The 15,904-nt window shown below is 48.6% G+C and overlaps 1 protein-coding gene across 1 annotated transcript in view; it reads right to left on the bottom strand.

Moving 5' to 3' along the window:
* LOC307198487 (uncharacterized protein C16orf96) overlaps positions 1 to 15,904 on the bottom strand; it is a 42,828-nt gene that overhangs the window by 9,905 nt on the left and 17,019 nt on the right. Inside the window, 10 exon segments of the mRNA XM_079945458.1 lie at positions 215 to 317; positions 421 to 504; positions 508 to 678; positions 1,724 to 1,811; positions 4,076 to 4,138; positions 4,844 to 4,962; positions 9,914 to 10,078; positions 11,086 to 11,160; positions 15,191 to 15,301; positions 15,665 to 15,750. Of these exon segments, the coding sequence (XP_079801584.1) occupies positions 215 to 317; positions 421 to 504; positions 508 to 678; positions 1,724 to 1,811; positions 4,076 to 4,138; positions 4,844 to 4,962; positions 9,914 to 10,078; positions 11,086 to 11,160; positions 15,191 to 15,301; positions 15,665 to 15,750 (1,065 nt within the window).

Genomic DNA, 15,904 nt, shown 5'->3' with positions numbered 1-15,904 from the left:
TCCAGTACCCCTCCCCAGCATCCCTTGTCACAAGCTGTCCCAGTACAGTACCTGGCATACAGCAGGATCCCATGTTTGCGAGTGGCTGTGTGAGGAACCCCCAGTCTCGGATGTTGCCGGCTCTGGGCCCCACCTGCATCACACTGGGCCTCACAATGCCCAGCAAAGGCAGGGCACGGGTCAGGGGTGCCCAGGAAGGCCTGATGCTCCTCACCTGCCAGCTCCTTCTCTGTGTCGGTCAGAGGCCGCGCTCTGTCCTTGCTGTTCATTCGGCCCTTGTACAGGATCCCGTCCACTCCCAGGATGTCCACCTCGGCCTGTTGGGCAGCCCGGGGCCCCGGGTAAGGGAGTGTTCACAGAGGCAGCAGGGCCTGGCTTACCCCAGGGTTGCCCACCACCAGGGGCTGCAGCCTGACTCATGGAATCATAGTCCAACAACTCAGGGTCCCTGTAGGGGTAGATTGTCGACAAGTTACATGATTTGAAATCAAGGTTGGCATCATTTCAGGGGCCATCACCCCAGTCCTGCTGGGAGCCCAGCGAGTCCAGGCTCCCCTCCAGGGCTGCAAGGTTCTGGAGCTTCTGCAGCTGCTGCTGTTCCCCGGGGCAGGGCAGGGGGGTCAGCAGCCACTTGGAGACCCCTCCGCCCCAGAGGAGCCTCAGGTTGGGTCCGAGGGCCTGGCCAGTAGCGAGGGAAGACTGGAATTTCTTCCAGCTTCAGCTTGGGTAATGCAGCCGGGCAGGCCTGGGGCCTGGTGTGTGGATACAGACAGGCACCGTCGGGGCAGAGGGCAATTGAGACCCATGTTCTCCCAGACCTGGAGCCCTGGTCTGGCTTGCCAAATGCAGGCTCTTAACCTCTTTTTTTTTTTTTTGGCCGCACTGTGTGGCATGTGGGATCTTAGTTCCCTGACCAGGGATCAAACCGGCGCCCCCTGCAGTGGAAGCGCAGAGTCTTAACCACTGGACCGCCAGGGAAGTCCCTCTTAACCTCTCATCCCAAGAGGGAGTCAGGCAAGTGAGGGTGGGGGCACCGGGCACAGGCCCCCATGTCCCTCCCCTTCATGTGGCTGTGGCTGCTATTCAGCCATCACTCCCCACCTGGCCAGACGTACCCTCGGGCCTGGGGGCCTGGGAGCCAGAAGCACCCATGAAGCTGTGGGGTGTCAGGGGATGAGGGGCAGGGCTGGGGCCCAGGGAGCTAGCCATGGGCAGAGGAAACCTGCAGGTTTAGGTGCCAGAGCCCGCCACTCACTAACTGTGAGACCTCAGGTGGGTTGCTCAAGCTCTTTGAGCCTCGGTTTCAACTGTGAAATGGGATGATAGCAGAATGACCTCAGAGATAATGTGTAAGGATTCAACGAGGTCAGGTCTGTCACAGAGGTTGGCACAGTGCCTGCCCGGCCGCAGCAAGCCCCACAGAGGACCCAGGGTCATGAGTCACTTCTTCCAGCGGGAAGCAGGCCCATCAACCCTAGCTCACAGGGGGGTGTGAGCTTTAAATGGGGGGTGTGAGCTCCCTCCCTTAACAGTTCTTGGCCCATGACAGATGCCCAATAACCTGTCCGTTCCTCTCCCCATGAGCACCTCACGTGCCCGTCTGCAGCCCCACCACCCAGGACGGCTACCCTGCAGACGGCTACAGTGCCCCAGGCAGCCTTTGCATCTTGGAACTGGAGTTTGCGTCTCTGTTGGCGCCTGGACCCCCACCTGCTCACCTCACCTGTTGCCGCTGCAGGTACTCGTAGCTGTTGGCGCTGGCCGGCCGCAGCCGCGACAGCAGGCGGGCACTGTGGATGGTGATGAGTTGCCTGTGGAGGACAAGAGCTAAGTGGGAGGCGTACGTGGCCAGCAGAGGGCCCAGCTTCCACCTCTTCCAGGAAGCTCGCCCTCAAACACAGCCTTCCCTCTAGAAAGATCCACAGCATGGGGCCACCACCCTCTTCATAAATCATAAAGAACAGCTGTTCTGATAATAAAAGGAAAACCCCCGAACAGGTGAGTCCTAGAAGTGGGATGCAGGTTGGAGGTTGGCAGGGGTGGGTGGAGGGGAATGGGGAATGATTGCTTATGGGCACGGGGTTTCCTTCCGGTGGGTGGAAAGGTTCTGGCAGTAGATTGTCCGAGGTGGTGGCGGCACAATATTGTCAATGTACTAAATGCCCCTGAACTGTTAACTTTAAAATGGTTAATTTATATTATGTGTATCTGACCTCAGTACAAGAAATAAAAATAGTAAAAACATCAGCCTTCTGAGGAGCTGGAACTGTTCTACTTCTTGATCTGAGTGGTGGTTACCAAGGTGTGTACACATGTTAAAACCCATCAAGTTGTAAAACAAACGTTTACATACTTTACTGTATGCATGTTAAGCCGCAATAAAAATTTAAAGTCATGCATATTGTCAGCATTTTAGAAAGTATAGAAAAACACAAAGAAATCACTGTAACCACTGTAATCAAATATTTTGATATGTGTCCTTCCAGTATTTTTCCATATTCATGTTTTTTTTTTTAACAAAAATAGGGTCATAACACACATCCTACTTGTTTTTCTCATTTAAGTTACTGCAAACGTTTTTCCAGGTCATTAAACATTCTTTTGTGACTGTGCCATCCAATATGGCAGCCACTGGCCACATGTGGCTATTTAAATTAACTAAATTTATTTTAAATTTTAATTTTAATTAATTAATTTATTTTTGGCCACGCCGTGTGGCATGTGGGATCTTAGTTCCCCAACCAGGAATAGAACCCGTGCCCCCTGCAGTGGAAGCACAGAGTACTAACCAATGGACCACCAGGGAATTCCCCATATTAACTAAATTTAAATAAAATTAAAAATTCAGTTTCTCTATCTCATTAGCCATCTTTCAAGTGCTCCACAGTCAAATGTGGCCAGTGGCTACTTCACTGGACAGCACAGCTATGGAACATACCCCCCCACATCTCAGAAGGTTCTACGTAAGGCCTTCCTCTACGACTTGCCTTACTGGCTGATGTGAACGTACCGTGACTCACTCACCACTTCAGGTTGTTTCCTTTCCTCTTTTTTTGAAAAAAAAAATATGGGGCAGGCAGGGATAAATTAGGAGTTTGGGATTAACATATACGCACCACTATATATAAAACAGATAACCAACAAGGACCTACTGTATAGCACAGGGAACTCTACTCAATAACTTGTAATAACCTATAAGGGAAAATAATCTGAAAAAGTGTGTGTGTGTGTGTGTGTGTGTGTGTGTGTATATATATCTATATATATCTGAATTACTTTGCTGTACACCTGAAACTAACACAACATTGTAAATCAACTACACTTCAATAAAAATATTATAAATAATGCTGCGATTTTGAAAGAAAAATTCTGGCTGTATATCCCAACATGGCCAGGTGTGGGGTGGTGAGCTTCACGGGTCACCAGGAACAGCCTAGCAGCGCAGAGGCCATGGGCACTGCAAGATCCTAGGGTGTGTCCACACAGTGGGATATTATTCAGCCATAAAATGGAATGAATCACTGACACAGGCTACAATGCAAATGAACCTTGAAAACATCATGCTCAGTGAAAGAAGCCAGACACACAAGGCCACATACTGTATGATTCCATTTATACAAAACGTCTAGAACAGGCCGATCCGTAGAGAGAGTGAGTAGATTGGTGGTTGTCAGGGGCTGGGGGAGGGGAATGGGAGTAAGTGCTGACGGGTCAGGATTTCCTGGGGGAGATGGAAATATTTTTGAATTAGAGGTGAATGTGCACTAAATCCCACTGAACTGTTCACTTTAAAATGGTTGATTTTATAAGTGAATTTCACCTTGATAAATAAACAAAAGTATTAGACTATAAAAATATGTGCAAGGAAGTCCCACAAAGTTCAGCTTTTCCCCAGAGTTTCCTTTCATCCTTTTCCTTTTGGAGTTGACCCTGCCCCTGGACACAGTGGGCACCAGACAGGGCTGGTGAAGGGAGGGATGCTAGCGCCTTGCCCAGGTCGGAGGCTAATGAAATGATGTGTATAGAACGGTGTACACGGATGTACACGTCACAGATGATCCCCGGCGGTACTCACGGGCAGGTCATCATGTTCATGGGCCGGTGGCCGGAGATAGATTTCACCCGCTCAAACAGTTTCCTGGAAGACACCCAGCTCCATCAGCTGCTGCGCCAAACCAGGCCCTACGAGGCCACGCCTGTCCCAGGCAGTGCTGGCGGCGGAAGCTGCAGGTCCATCTGTGCCTCAGGGCCAGGGCTTCCCCCACATCCTACTCCCACTGGCCCAGCCCCTGCGCTCAGCTCAGCTCTACTGGCCCCTGCTGACCCCCATGTGCGGCCACTTGGGGCAGCAGCAGGCGTAAAAGTGTGTTTAGTTTCTCTCCTTGCCCCAAACACAAAGGAGGTCTTTAAAACCAGGGAAAGCTACTCTTCACAGTGGACATTTGGGAGCATGAGGGGTGATCTGAGGACAGGAGCACCCCCAGGAACATCAAGTCCCTCTGCCTGGGGCTCTGTCTGGAGCGGGTTGGGACCTGGCTCTAGTCCCAGATCTGCCCAGGCTCCCTCTGGGGAGCCCCTTCCCTCTCTGAGCCTAGGTTTCTTCACATGAGCACCTGGAGCCCCCTCTGCACTCAAGGGCAGGCCTGCCCACCTCTGAGCCCCTGGGTGCTCGCAGCCCCATCCCCCAACCCCGCAGCTGGGAAGCCCCGCCCCCTCTCTCTGGGTCCACAGGTCTGAAATCCTTCCTCCCAGAGTTCAGAATCCACTGGGATACTCCTCTTGTTTCCTCTCTGGAGAGACTCCTAGCCTCTGGGAGCTGCACCCCTATCTGGGAGAGGCTCACTTCCTAAAGCCAGCAGCACTGTTGGGGTCAAACCAGAAGCCTTCAATCAGCAGCTTCCTGACTACTTTCCAGACCTCATCCATGTCTTTCTTCAGATCGTCCAAATCACTGGGAACCAGCTGTGAACAGCCAAAGGAAGAAAAGAGACTTTAGTCAATTAATTCACACTCTGCCTTGCTCCAGAAAAGGATTTGCAGCAACTTGCAAAGTTATGTAGAGTGTAACAAGATTAATCAAGAAAAGTGAAGTGGTGAAGGAAAGGGAAAATGACAATGCTTGGGTTAAGGCTCAGACCCATAATGCATGCTTTTCCTGGAGGGGAGCTGCAAAGTGAGCTTCCCGGCAGCCAAGGCAAGGAAACACCATCAGTTACTGCCTCCAAAAGACAAACCAACTCCACTGCTCTTCTGAGTGCAGGCCCGAGAAACATTCTCCCGATGGCTCCAAGACACCTGATCTTCACGCATTCAACACCTATTTAATGAGTGTAAAGTGTATATTCAATGGCTTTTAGTACATTCACAGATCTGTGCAACCATCACCACAATAAGTTTTAAAATGTTTTCATCATCGCAAAAGAAATCTCATACCCCTTAGCAGTCACCTTTCTTTTCATCCCAAACCCCCAGGCGTAGGCAACCACTAATCTACTTTCTGTCTCTATGGATTTGCCTATTCTGGACACTCCAGATAAACGGAACCACACAATCTGTGTCCTTTTGTGTCTGGGTTCTTTCATTCAGCATCATGTTTTCAAGGTTCATCCATGTTGTAGTGTGTAGCTGTACTTCATTCCTTTTTATGGCTGAATAATGTTCATTATATGTATATACCACATTGTGTTTATCCGTTCATCTGTTGATGGACATTTGGGTTGTTTCCACCTTTTAGCTATTGTGGAAAATGCTGCTGTGAACATTGGTGTGCAAGTTTTTTTTGTGGGCTGTTTTCATTTCTCTTGGGTATCTACCTAGGAGTGGGAGTGCTGGGTCGTATGGCAACTCTATGCCTAACTTTTAAGAAACTGCCAGACTCTTTTCCATGGTGGGAATTTTGAATTTTTAAAGTGTTCCTTCCAGTGCCCAGATTTTGGTCCCTAAACACCATTCCCCCTAAAGGCACCAAGACTCCACAGAGAAATGGCTGATTCAGGTCTGAGGAAGGGAATGTAGAAGATGAGCCTGGAACATCTTGTCATAAGAAAGCAGGACAGCTATCCAAGACAGAGGGTCACGTCAAGGGGCTCAGGGGCCAGCTTGCAAGCCTAAGATGAGACCATGTGAGCGACAAAACAGTAACTTAACTGATTGAACAAAGTGAATATTTAAAAACTCATGATTCATAGTGACACCCACAAAAAAGAAAAAAAACAGAAACCCTCATTTGCCGCCATGTATCGGAGGTGGCTACCGCACCAATATTTTACCCTGAAAACTGGTAATTAAAGGAAATAATTCACCATTATCTGTCTTTCCTGCAAGAACCCTATTTCAGGGTTATCAGCTCAAGTTGGTGAGGGAAAGCTCTTCTTTACAGATTTCTAGCTGATATAGAAGCTAGGATTAGAAAAATCACCATTTTGTAACCCTTAATGAAATAATGGGTTCAGGCAACAATCCTCAACTTAGGAGGAAACTATCAATACCAGGAGAATGGCCAATGAGGCAATGGCCATTCCCAGAGTGACAGAGAGTTACCCCCAAATTACTTGCTGCTTATAAGGGGAGAATATACGTTTACACTGGTGGTATCAGCTAGGCTAGCACCGCTGGGCCCTGACGAATCTTCACTCCGGAAGGGACCACCTGCCAGCATCGACTTACCTGCTAATCAAACACTACAGGAAGCGCATGGCATACCAAGAAGATTCTTTTCCCCAACATTCTAAACTTAAAAAAACTCAAAAACTTAAAAAAAGTTATTTATTTTTGGCTGCGTTGGGTCTTAGTTGCAGCATGGGGGATCTTTCGTTGCAGGGCACGGGCTCTTCGTTGTGGCAGGCGGACTTCTCTGTAGTGTGGCATATGGGCTCCAGAGCACATGGGCTCTGTAGCTGCGGCACGTGAGCTCTCTAGTTGTGGCATGCAGGCTCAGTATTTGTGGCACACAGGTTTAGTTGCCCCGCGGCATGTGGGACCTTAGTTCCCAGACCAGGGATTGAACCCACGTCCCCTGCATTGGAAGGCGGATTCTTAACCAGTGGACCACCAGGGAAGTCCCTCAAAAACTTTTTTTTTTAATTAATTTATTTTATTTATCTATTTTTGGCTGCATTGGGTCTTCATTGCTGCGCACGGGCTTTCTCTAGTTGTGGCAAGCGGGGGCTACTCTTCGTTGCGGTGCGCGGGCTTCTCATTGTGGTGGCTTCTCTTGTTGTGGAGCACGGGCTCTAGCCACGCAGGCTTCAGTAGCTGTGGCTCGCGGGCTCTAGAGCACAGGCTCAGTAGTTGTGGCACACGGGCTTAGTTGCTCCGCAGCACATGGGATCTTCCTGGACCAGGGATCAAACCCGTGTCCCCTGCATTGGCAGGTGGATTCTTAACTACTGCGCCACCAGGGAAGCCCCCCCTCAGAAACTTTTAAACTTACAGAAAAGTTGCAAGAATAGTCCAAAGGATACTCCTATATCCACTGAAATTCACCAATTTTTAACATTTCTTCATGTTTTCTTTTTCTATACATATGTATGTGTGTTTTTGTTTTTTTCTGAGCCATTTGAGAGTTAATTGCAGACATCACTATATATCACCCCCACAAAAACTTAAACACAGAATTACCATACGACCCAGCAATTCCACTCCTGGGTATCTACCCAAAGTAGCTGAAAACAGGTGTTCAAACAGAAATTTGTATGTGAATGCTCATAGCAGCATTATTCAAAAGGTGGAAATAACCCAAGTGTCCATCAACAGAGAACAAACAAACAAAATGTGGTCTATCCATTTGACGGAATATTATTCAGCCTAGAGAGAAATGAAGTTCTGGGACTTCCCTGGTGGTCCAGTGGTTAAGACTCTGCCTTCCAATGCAGGGGGCACAGGTTCAATCCCTGACTGGAGAACTAAGATCCCACACGCCATGCAGTGTGGCCAAAAAAATTAAAAAAAGAAAAGAAAAGAAAAGAAGTCCTGGTTCATGTTACAACATGAATAAACCTTGAAAACATGATGCTGAGTGCAAGAAGCCAGACACAAAAGGTCACATACTGTGATTCATTTATATGAAATGTCCAAAATAGGGTAATCCAGAGACAGAGAGTAGATTAGTGGTTGCCAGGGGCTGGGGGAGCAGGGAGTGAGGAGTGACTGCTTGATGGACCTGGGGTTTCCTTTGGGGGGATGGAAATGCTCTGGAACTAGATAGAAATGGTGCCCACACAACACTGTGAATGTAACAAATGCCACAGAATTAGTCACTTTATAATAGTTAATGGTTAATTTTATGTCATGTGAATTTTACCACAATTAAAATACACAAAGAAAAGAAGAGCAATGAGGATAGGATCACTTCAACCAACAAACAACAAAAAAGCTTTCAATCAGGAAAAAAATTCAGACACATAGAGAGGAGAAAAGACTAGAATCATGAACCCTGATATACCCACCATGTAGATTTAATCATTATTAACATGTTGCTACATTTGCCTTTTTTTCTTTGTTTCTTTTCTTTTTTTTTTTTCCATGCCATGCAGCTTGTGGGATCTTAGTTCCCCAACCAGGGATCGAACCTGTGCTCCCTGCAGTGGAAGCACAGACTCCTAACCACTGGACCGCCAGGGAATTGATGGAGTGTTTTTTTAAAAAGTTACAGAAATCATAACATTTCACTCAAATATTTTAATTTTCTTACATGCCTGCAATACCATTATCCCATCTAACATAATGAGCAGTCATTCTTGACGTTGATCTAATTCCCAGCCCATTTTCAGAGTTGGAGCAACTGAACCAGGAAACAAAGTAAGTCTCCTCGTGTGTTGCATTTGGTTGTTGTGCCCCTTGAGACTCTCTTAATCTAGAACAGTCTCTGTCCTACTTTTTTTCACCCTGCCATTGAATTATGGAAGAAAAACAGGTCAGTTGTTCTGTAGATAACTGAGTTACCCCGGCTATAATCCTGCATTGATTTGTATGATTTCTATGACAAGTGTGTTCCATATCTGTTTTGCTTATCGTCATATCCTCGCTAACCAGCATCAGGGGTACCCAATAGGTGGATGATGAGTGAATAAATCCTCATTTTACAGATGAGAAAACTGAGGCTCGAAGAGGTTCTATAACTCAAGGCATACTGCCAATCATGGTGGGGCTGCAACTCGGACCCAGAGCTGCCTGATTCTAAACGCAAGCTCTTTTGTCCTCACCAGCCACCCCAGCTGCAGGAACCACACAACGCTGAAATGGCTGGCCTGACTGTTCCTGTCTCTCTATTGGATGGTACACATTAAGGCTATGACTTCTTATCAACATTTCCCCAGGATCTGGCTCAACACAGGTGATCATTAAATGATGAATAAATGAATGACCAGCAGGACACCCCCTCTGCCCGCCATGTCCCTTTGCTTGCGTTATGGTGGTCAGCCTCCAAGATGCTCCACAACTATACCTCTTGGTATTCACACCCCCATATGGTCCCCTCTCGCACTGAACAGGGCTGACCTGTGTAACCAACAGGATACTACAGAAATGATGGAGTGTGAAGTCATCAAAGATGTTGCAGCTTCTGTCTTGCTTTCTTGGACCATGTGCTCTGGGTGGCCCACTGGCTGCCATGTTGTGAGGCCAGTCAAGCAGCCCTAAGGAGGATCCGTGTGATAAGGAAGTGAGGAGTCTTGCCCACAGCCATGTGAGGGCGCCATCTTGGAAGCAGCTCTTCCAGCTCCAGTCAAGCCTTCATATGACAGCAGCCCTGGATGACATCCTGACTACAGCCTCGTGGGAGACCCTGAGCTACTCAGCTAAGCTGTTCCCAAATTCTTAACCCTCAGAAACTCTGAACGTTTGCTGTCTTAAGGGACTAAATTTCAGGGTAGTTTGTTATGCAGAAGGTGGTGACTAATACAGGGGTTCTCACCTTGGTGCGTAGGTCTTTGTCCAGCTGCTCCACAGTCTTCTTCCAGTCATCCTCATTGGCCATAACCCTGAAGAGCATGCCCTGAATCGTCTCATTCAGCTCCATCGCCACTGCGTCCAGGTCAGCCCGGCTTCCCTTGCCTGCCAGGGAGCGCCTGTCGGCTTTCTAGAGAGAGATGGGACTCAGGGAGGCAGGGCTGCTGGGGTGGGAGCAGGAAGAGGCTGGGGGAGATCAGACCACTTTGGTCAGTTTTTCTAGTTTGGGACCCTAGATACCCAGCCTTGGCTTAAATTCAACCTTGGGGTCTCTGTTGGCTCAAACACAACCATTAGATTGAAGCAAAGGTTTTCTGTGATGGAGAAGGGGCACGGTTTTTAAATTCACATAAATTGTCACAAACTCTAATTCAAAAAGATACATGCACTCTATGTTCATAGCAGCACTACTCACAATAGCCAAGACATGGAAACAACCTAAATGTCCATCAACAGATGAATGGATAAAGAAGATGTGGTACATATATACAATGGAATATTACTCAGCATTAAAAAGAACAAAATAATGCCATTTGCAGCAACATGGATGCAACTAGAGATTATCATACTAAGTGAAGTCAGAAAGAGAAAGACAAATACCATATGATATCACTTATATGTGGAATCTAAAATATGACACAAATGAACCTATATATGAAACAGAAACAGAATCATGGACATAGAGAACAGACTAGTGGTTGCGAAGGGGGAGGGGGTTGGGGGACGGATGGAATGGGTTGTAACTATTATATATAGGATGGATAAACAAGAAGGTCCTACTGTATAGCACAGAGAACTATATTCAATATCCTATGATAAACTATAATGGAAAACAATGTTAAAAAAGAATGTTTATGTATAAGTGAATCACTTTGCTGTACAACAGTAATTAACATAACACTGTAAATCGACTATACTTCAATTTTAAAAAATTGTCACTAATCCTGAGTTAACTGAAAATAGGATTTGATGGAACAACTTTTGAGAACTTCCCCCAAACTTTCTACATGATAAAGGTGGAAGGAGACTCCGGAAGTCTGCCTGCCTTTGTCTTGGCTGGATGATTCCATTATCCTGGTGGGAAAGCTGGGCTCAGGATAGGGGAGGGGGTAGGGAGAGGAATCTCTGCTCACTCACCTCTTTCAGCTCCTGCTCCATCGCACTTTTGTCTGCCTTGTACATTTCTAGGTTTTTAATCTGAGAATGGACAACCTAAGAACAGAAGCAGAGGGCATGTCAGGTATCCTCGGAAGTCCTGAGGATAGCCTCTACCTCCCACATCCACCCTAGGAAGGGACAATGGGGCCAGGTGGACAGCAGGCGGGTGGCACATTGGAAGGCTTGGGCTCCAGGTGCCCAGATCAGAAGGGAAGGAACATGGGACTTGGCAGAAGAAGTCCCCTTGGAGGTGGCCTCACAGAACTACAGGTGGCTACACAGGAAAGGAAGGAAGACCTGAGGAAGGAAAGCATAAACAAACGCTGATGCTTTGGGTCCCTAGATGTTTAAGACAAGTGCATCTCTTCTGATCTGTAATGGGATCCCCGTGAGAATGAGAGTCAATTCACCCACCAAGCACTTATATTCCACACATGCTGTGCCCCAGGGTCAGGGGAAAACCTTATTTCCCATCCCCATGACTCCATGAAAAAACAACTCCCTGCATTAATTCTGCCCTCTCTCCACTTATTGGGCCCTCCCTATGACAGCAGCAGCCAGCTAACCTGCTTGGGAAGAGCCTCACATCCAATGGGCCATGTCCCCAGAGGGTAGGGTCACTCCTCCTCCAAAGCTGGCAGCAGGCTTCTACTTCTCCCTACATATCTGGTCTCCCTTTTACCCTCAGAAACAGAACCCCCAACTTTTAGCTGGCATCTGGCAGACCAGAATCATGACTATATTTCGCAGCCTCCCATATAGCTTGATGTGACCACTGAGGTGTAAATGGAAGTGGGTCAGTGTCCTCTTCACTGCTGGCTTGGAAGCAGAGTTAATGACTGGAGTGCCAGCAGCTGTCTTGGACCATGTGGTGTCCTTGTGAATGGAAGTGACACACCATGGAGTTCAATACCAGCTCTGAGTTTCTTGAATGTAAAAGAGAGATACACTTATGCCTTAAGTCAGTTATTTGGGAGTTTTATGTTATTCAAAGATGAACCTAATTCTTTTTTTTTTTTAATATTTATTTATTTATTTATTTTGGCTGCACAGGGTCTCAGTTGCGGCATGTGGACTTCTTAGTTGCAGCATGCATGCAGGATCTAGTTCCCTGACCAGGGATCGAACCCAGTTCCCCTGCATTGGCAGCGTGGAGTCTTTACCCACTGGACCACCACGGAGGTCCCAAGATGAACCTAATTCTAATTAATGCAAAGCTCCTTCACATCCACCTTGCCCCAGATGGGTCTCAAGGTCTAGGATGGACGGCGGAGGTAATGGAAGGGAGATCCTGCTTCAGCCTTGTGTCAGGCTGCTTCCTCCAACACCACATTAGCAGGGAGCTGACCTTTTGGAGTCATCAGGCCCAACATTAACACTTAGATCCCCACTTGGCTCTTCCTAGTTAAAATCTAGAAATAAAGAGGAGCCGGGAGCCTCTAACTTCCACTGCCACAGTAACCTGCGTACTGGGTTGACTAATGTCCTCCCCAGAATTCATGCCGGCCCAGAACCTGTGGACATGGTCTTATTTGGAAATAGATCTTTGCAGATGTAATTAGTTAAGATGAGGTCATACTGGATTAGGGCAGCCCACATGGATGAGGAGGCCACGTGAAGACACAGATATACACACAGAGAAGAAGGCCACGTGACAACGGAGGCAGAGATTGGAGTGATGCGTCTATAAGCCAAGGAACACCTGGAGCCACCAGAAGCTGGGAGAGGCCAGGAAGGATCCTCCCCTAGAGGCTTCAGACAGAGCAAGGCCCTGCCAGCACCCTGATTTGGGGCTTTTAGCCTCCAGAACTGTGAACGAGTACATGTCTTGTTTTAAGCTATCCAGTTTGTGGTCATCTGTTACAGCAGCCGCAGGAAACTGGTACACCCACTAAGTGGCAGAATCGGGATTGAAACCCAGGCCTATCCAACCACAATAGCAGGCTGCCTCCCAACTGGCTGGTTACTCTGCCTGAATCTGTTTCCTCCTAGTTCAAGTGGCATTAATACCACTCCTGTCCCAAAGATGCTGAGGGGACTAGAAATGGCACTTTCCTAGGAGAGTTGGCATTTGATACACATCAGCTGTCTTATCCTTCCCCTCCTGCACCAAGCCAGAGCCTTGGATATAATAGTTTGTTCCAAGAATGGCTTTGGAATGCAGCCTCTGGCTTATAAAAGACACCTGTCCACTTGCAAAGGGCAAATAATGTTTTCACATTATTTGGGTCAGTAAGAAAGAGTTCTATCCTCACTTATTTTCCTGCTGGGTTCTTAGTGGGAAACACTCCAAGAGGAGCACTCTAAGGTGATGGAAACATTTCCATCTTGATTGGGTGGTGCTGACATGGGTGTACCAAGAGGCAAAAATTAATCTAGCTCTTACACTTCAGGCCTGGGCATCTTACTGTGCGTAAAGCATACTTTCATTGAAAGCAGATACTACTGCTCCCCCGCAAAAAACACGTAAGGGCTTTGGTGCTGTCCATCTTGTTGACTGCTGTATTGCTGGGCCCTGGAAGGGCACCTGGCACACAGTGAAGGCTCAATGACGTTGGCTGAATGACTCAGGGAATGAATGGGGATTTCTCGTGCCACCTGTTAGGTCCAGAACATTTTCTCCCAGGCATCCAGGTAACACAGTAACAGCGGTGTTTCCTCTCTAGTCCCGATGTTGCGACAGAACCAGGGCAGAGGTGTCTGCCCTCCATCCTTCCTCTACTGGAAGGGCTCCATGAGGCTGCTGATCTCTTGCAGCCCATGTTCATTTAAGAACTATTTAATGAAGCGTGCTGGGTACAAAGCCCAGCTCCTGATCCTTCCAGGGTTCACTTTTATAAGCAATTAGTTCTTGCTGGCACAACGGGCAGGAAGGAAGTCTGGACAAAGGCTGACTTGATCCATTTGGTCTGTTTGGCCAAACTCCTCTTGACTTTCTCTCAACGAGTGACGAGTGACAGCTCCTTGGAGGCAGATCCTACACCCACCCCCGCCACCCCGAGCAGGGCAGGACATGGTGCTGGACACACATCAGAAGTGCTGAAAGAACTGGCCCCAGTCTCCAACCAGGAAGGACACCAATAGGTCCCTAGGACATGGCATCCCAGTCTCTCTGAAAAGCAGTGGCTAAATGAGGGCGCAGAGTTGGCAGGAGACTATGGAGTTCCTGATCCTGGTGCTCACAAAAGTCTGGGCCTGAAACTGTGTATTGGGAGCCCACACACGGCCCAGGCACTCCCTTCTTTCCCCACTTGGGCTGGGCATCGGCTCACCTTCAATGAACTCCTCTCCCGTCCAAGTTGCCTTGTGCACGCTAGCCTGGTCACTCTGTGTGACCGCCTTGGGAGGGGGAGCTGTGCCCTCGCCTTTCGCTCCCCACACCCTAATGCATCCCACCAACAGCCCCCTGACTTGGAATCAGAAGCCCTCTATGGAAATCACCTCAGGTGGATCTGTTTGGGATTTTGTCTCTTTATACCCTGGGGTCATCTCCTCCCACCGGGAATAACTTTGATCCTTTCCCCAAGGGTCTGGGATGCCTCTGGGACAAGGCACAGATGGGACTGGTCCCGAGGTCATCAGGGCAGGGTCATCAGGCCAGCTCAATGAGCCCAAGGGAGAAGGTGTCTGGTTGAATGACCCCTGGGAGGTGCTCTGCATCGTCCTCACATTTCTCATGTCAGACTCTGCTGTTCCGGACAGGTCCCATGGTGTGAGAACTCGGGAACAAGCCAGTTTAGGGGAAAGGTTATGAACATGAACAGCTGGCCCAAGAAATCCTCTTATCCACTCACCGACTCATTCAGCACATTCTGAGCCTTCACTTTGTGCCAGGCACCCTTCTGGCGTGGGTGACCCAAGCGGTGAACGAGACAGATCCTGTTCAGGCCCTCTTGTTTATGTGTTGGGGGTGCAGGTGGCGGGATTTGTTTGCTTTTCATGGAAGTATAACTTACACACAGTAAAATGCCAGGAAAGTGTCCCTGGTTCCCCTGCCTTCAGGGTGTCTGTGAAATCTTTGGGGAGAATCTGAATGTCCCAATGAGGAATCCTCCCTCCTCTGGGCCCTTCCGGACCTCCGAACCTTAAACTCATCCAGGCGAATCTGGAGCTTGTCCACTGCCCTGTCCAGCACGAGGTGGTGGTCCTTTATCATCTCTATCTGGTGGCCCCAAATTCTCTCAAGTTCCTCCTCCTACAAGGGGGAGACATAGACACAAGAGGCCTCTGCTTCTGAGGTCGCCACGGCTGGGAAGGGACTTCAAGAGAGTACCAGACCAGGGCGTCCCCAGCCTGCCAGCCAACTGCCACTTTAGACACTTGTCAGAGGGAACCATGTGGCCGCCCACCACTGGGAGCCTTGCACCAGCCGGGGCAGACCTGCCTCCGCGGGGCTGCACCTCCCTTCTGAGCCCCACTCCCTCCCCAGGGCTCCTTTCAGCTCCAGGACAAATGCTGCATCCAGAAGGGCAGGGCCTCCACCTGGCTCTGGCCATGGAGTCTGCCATCACCTCAAGCCATCGTCTTCTCAAATGCCTTTTCTGCCCGGGACACTGACCCTCATCCTGGATTTCTGGAGGCTGCCAATCTTTTCTTGCAATACGTCCGCCGTTGTCCCAAGCTTGGAAGAGGCTCCCATATTAGCTGAAAGCAAAGGAGGGGGTGGCTGTTGGGGGCAGGGATGGGGGAAGATGCTTCATCTAGAGTTCCACCTGCTTCTGTTATATTTAAGGCAGTGCTTTCCAACAGAGAGATGCTGTGAGCTTGGGGACCTTTGAGATCATCTAAAATTTTCTAG

This window comes from Stenella coeruleoalba (assembly GCF_951394435.1).
Source record: "Stenella coeruleoalba genome assembly, chromosome: 15".
Classification (NCBI taxonomy): domain Eukaryota; kingdom Metazoa; phylum Chordata; class Mammalia; order Artiodactyla; family Delphinidae; genus Stenella; species Stenella coeruleoalba.
Note: the sequence above shows the minus strand (reverse complement) of the source record. Positions and strands in the feature narration are given on the sequence as shown.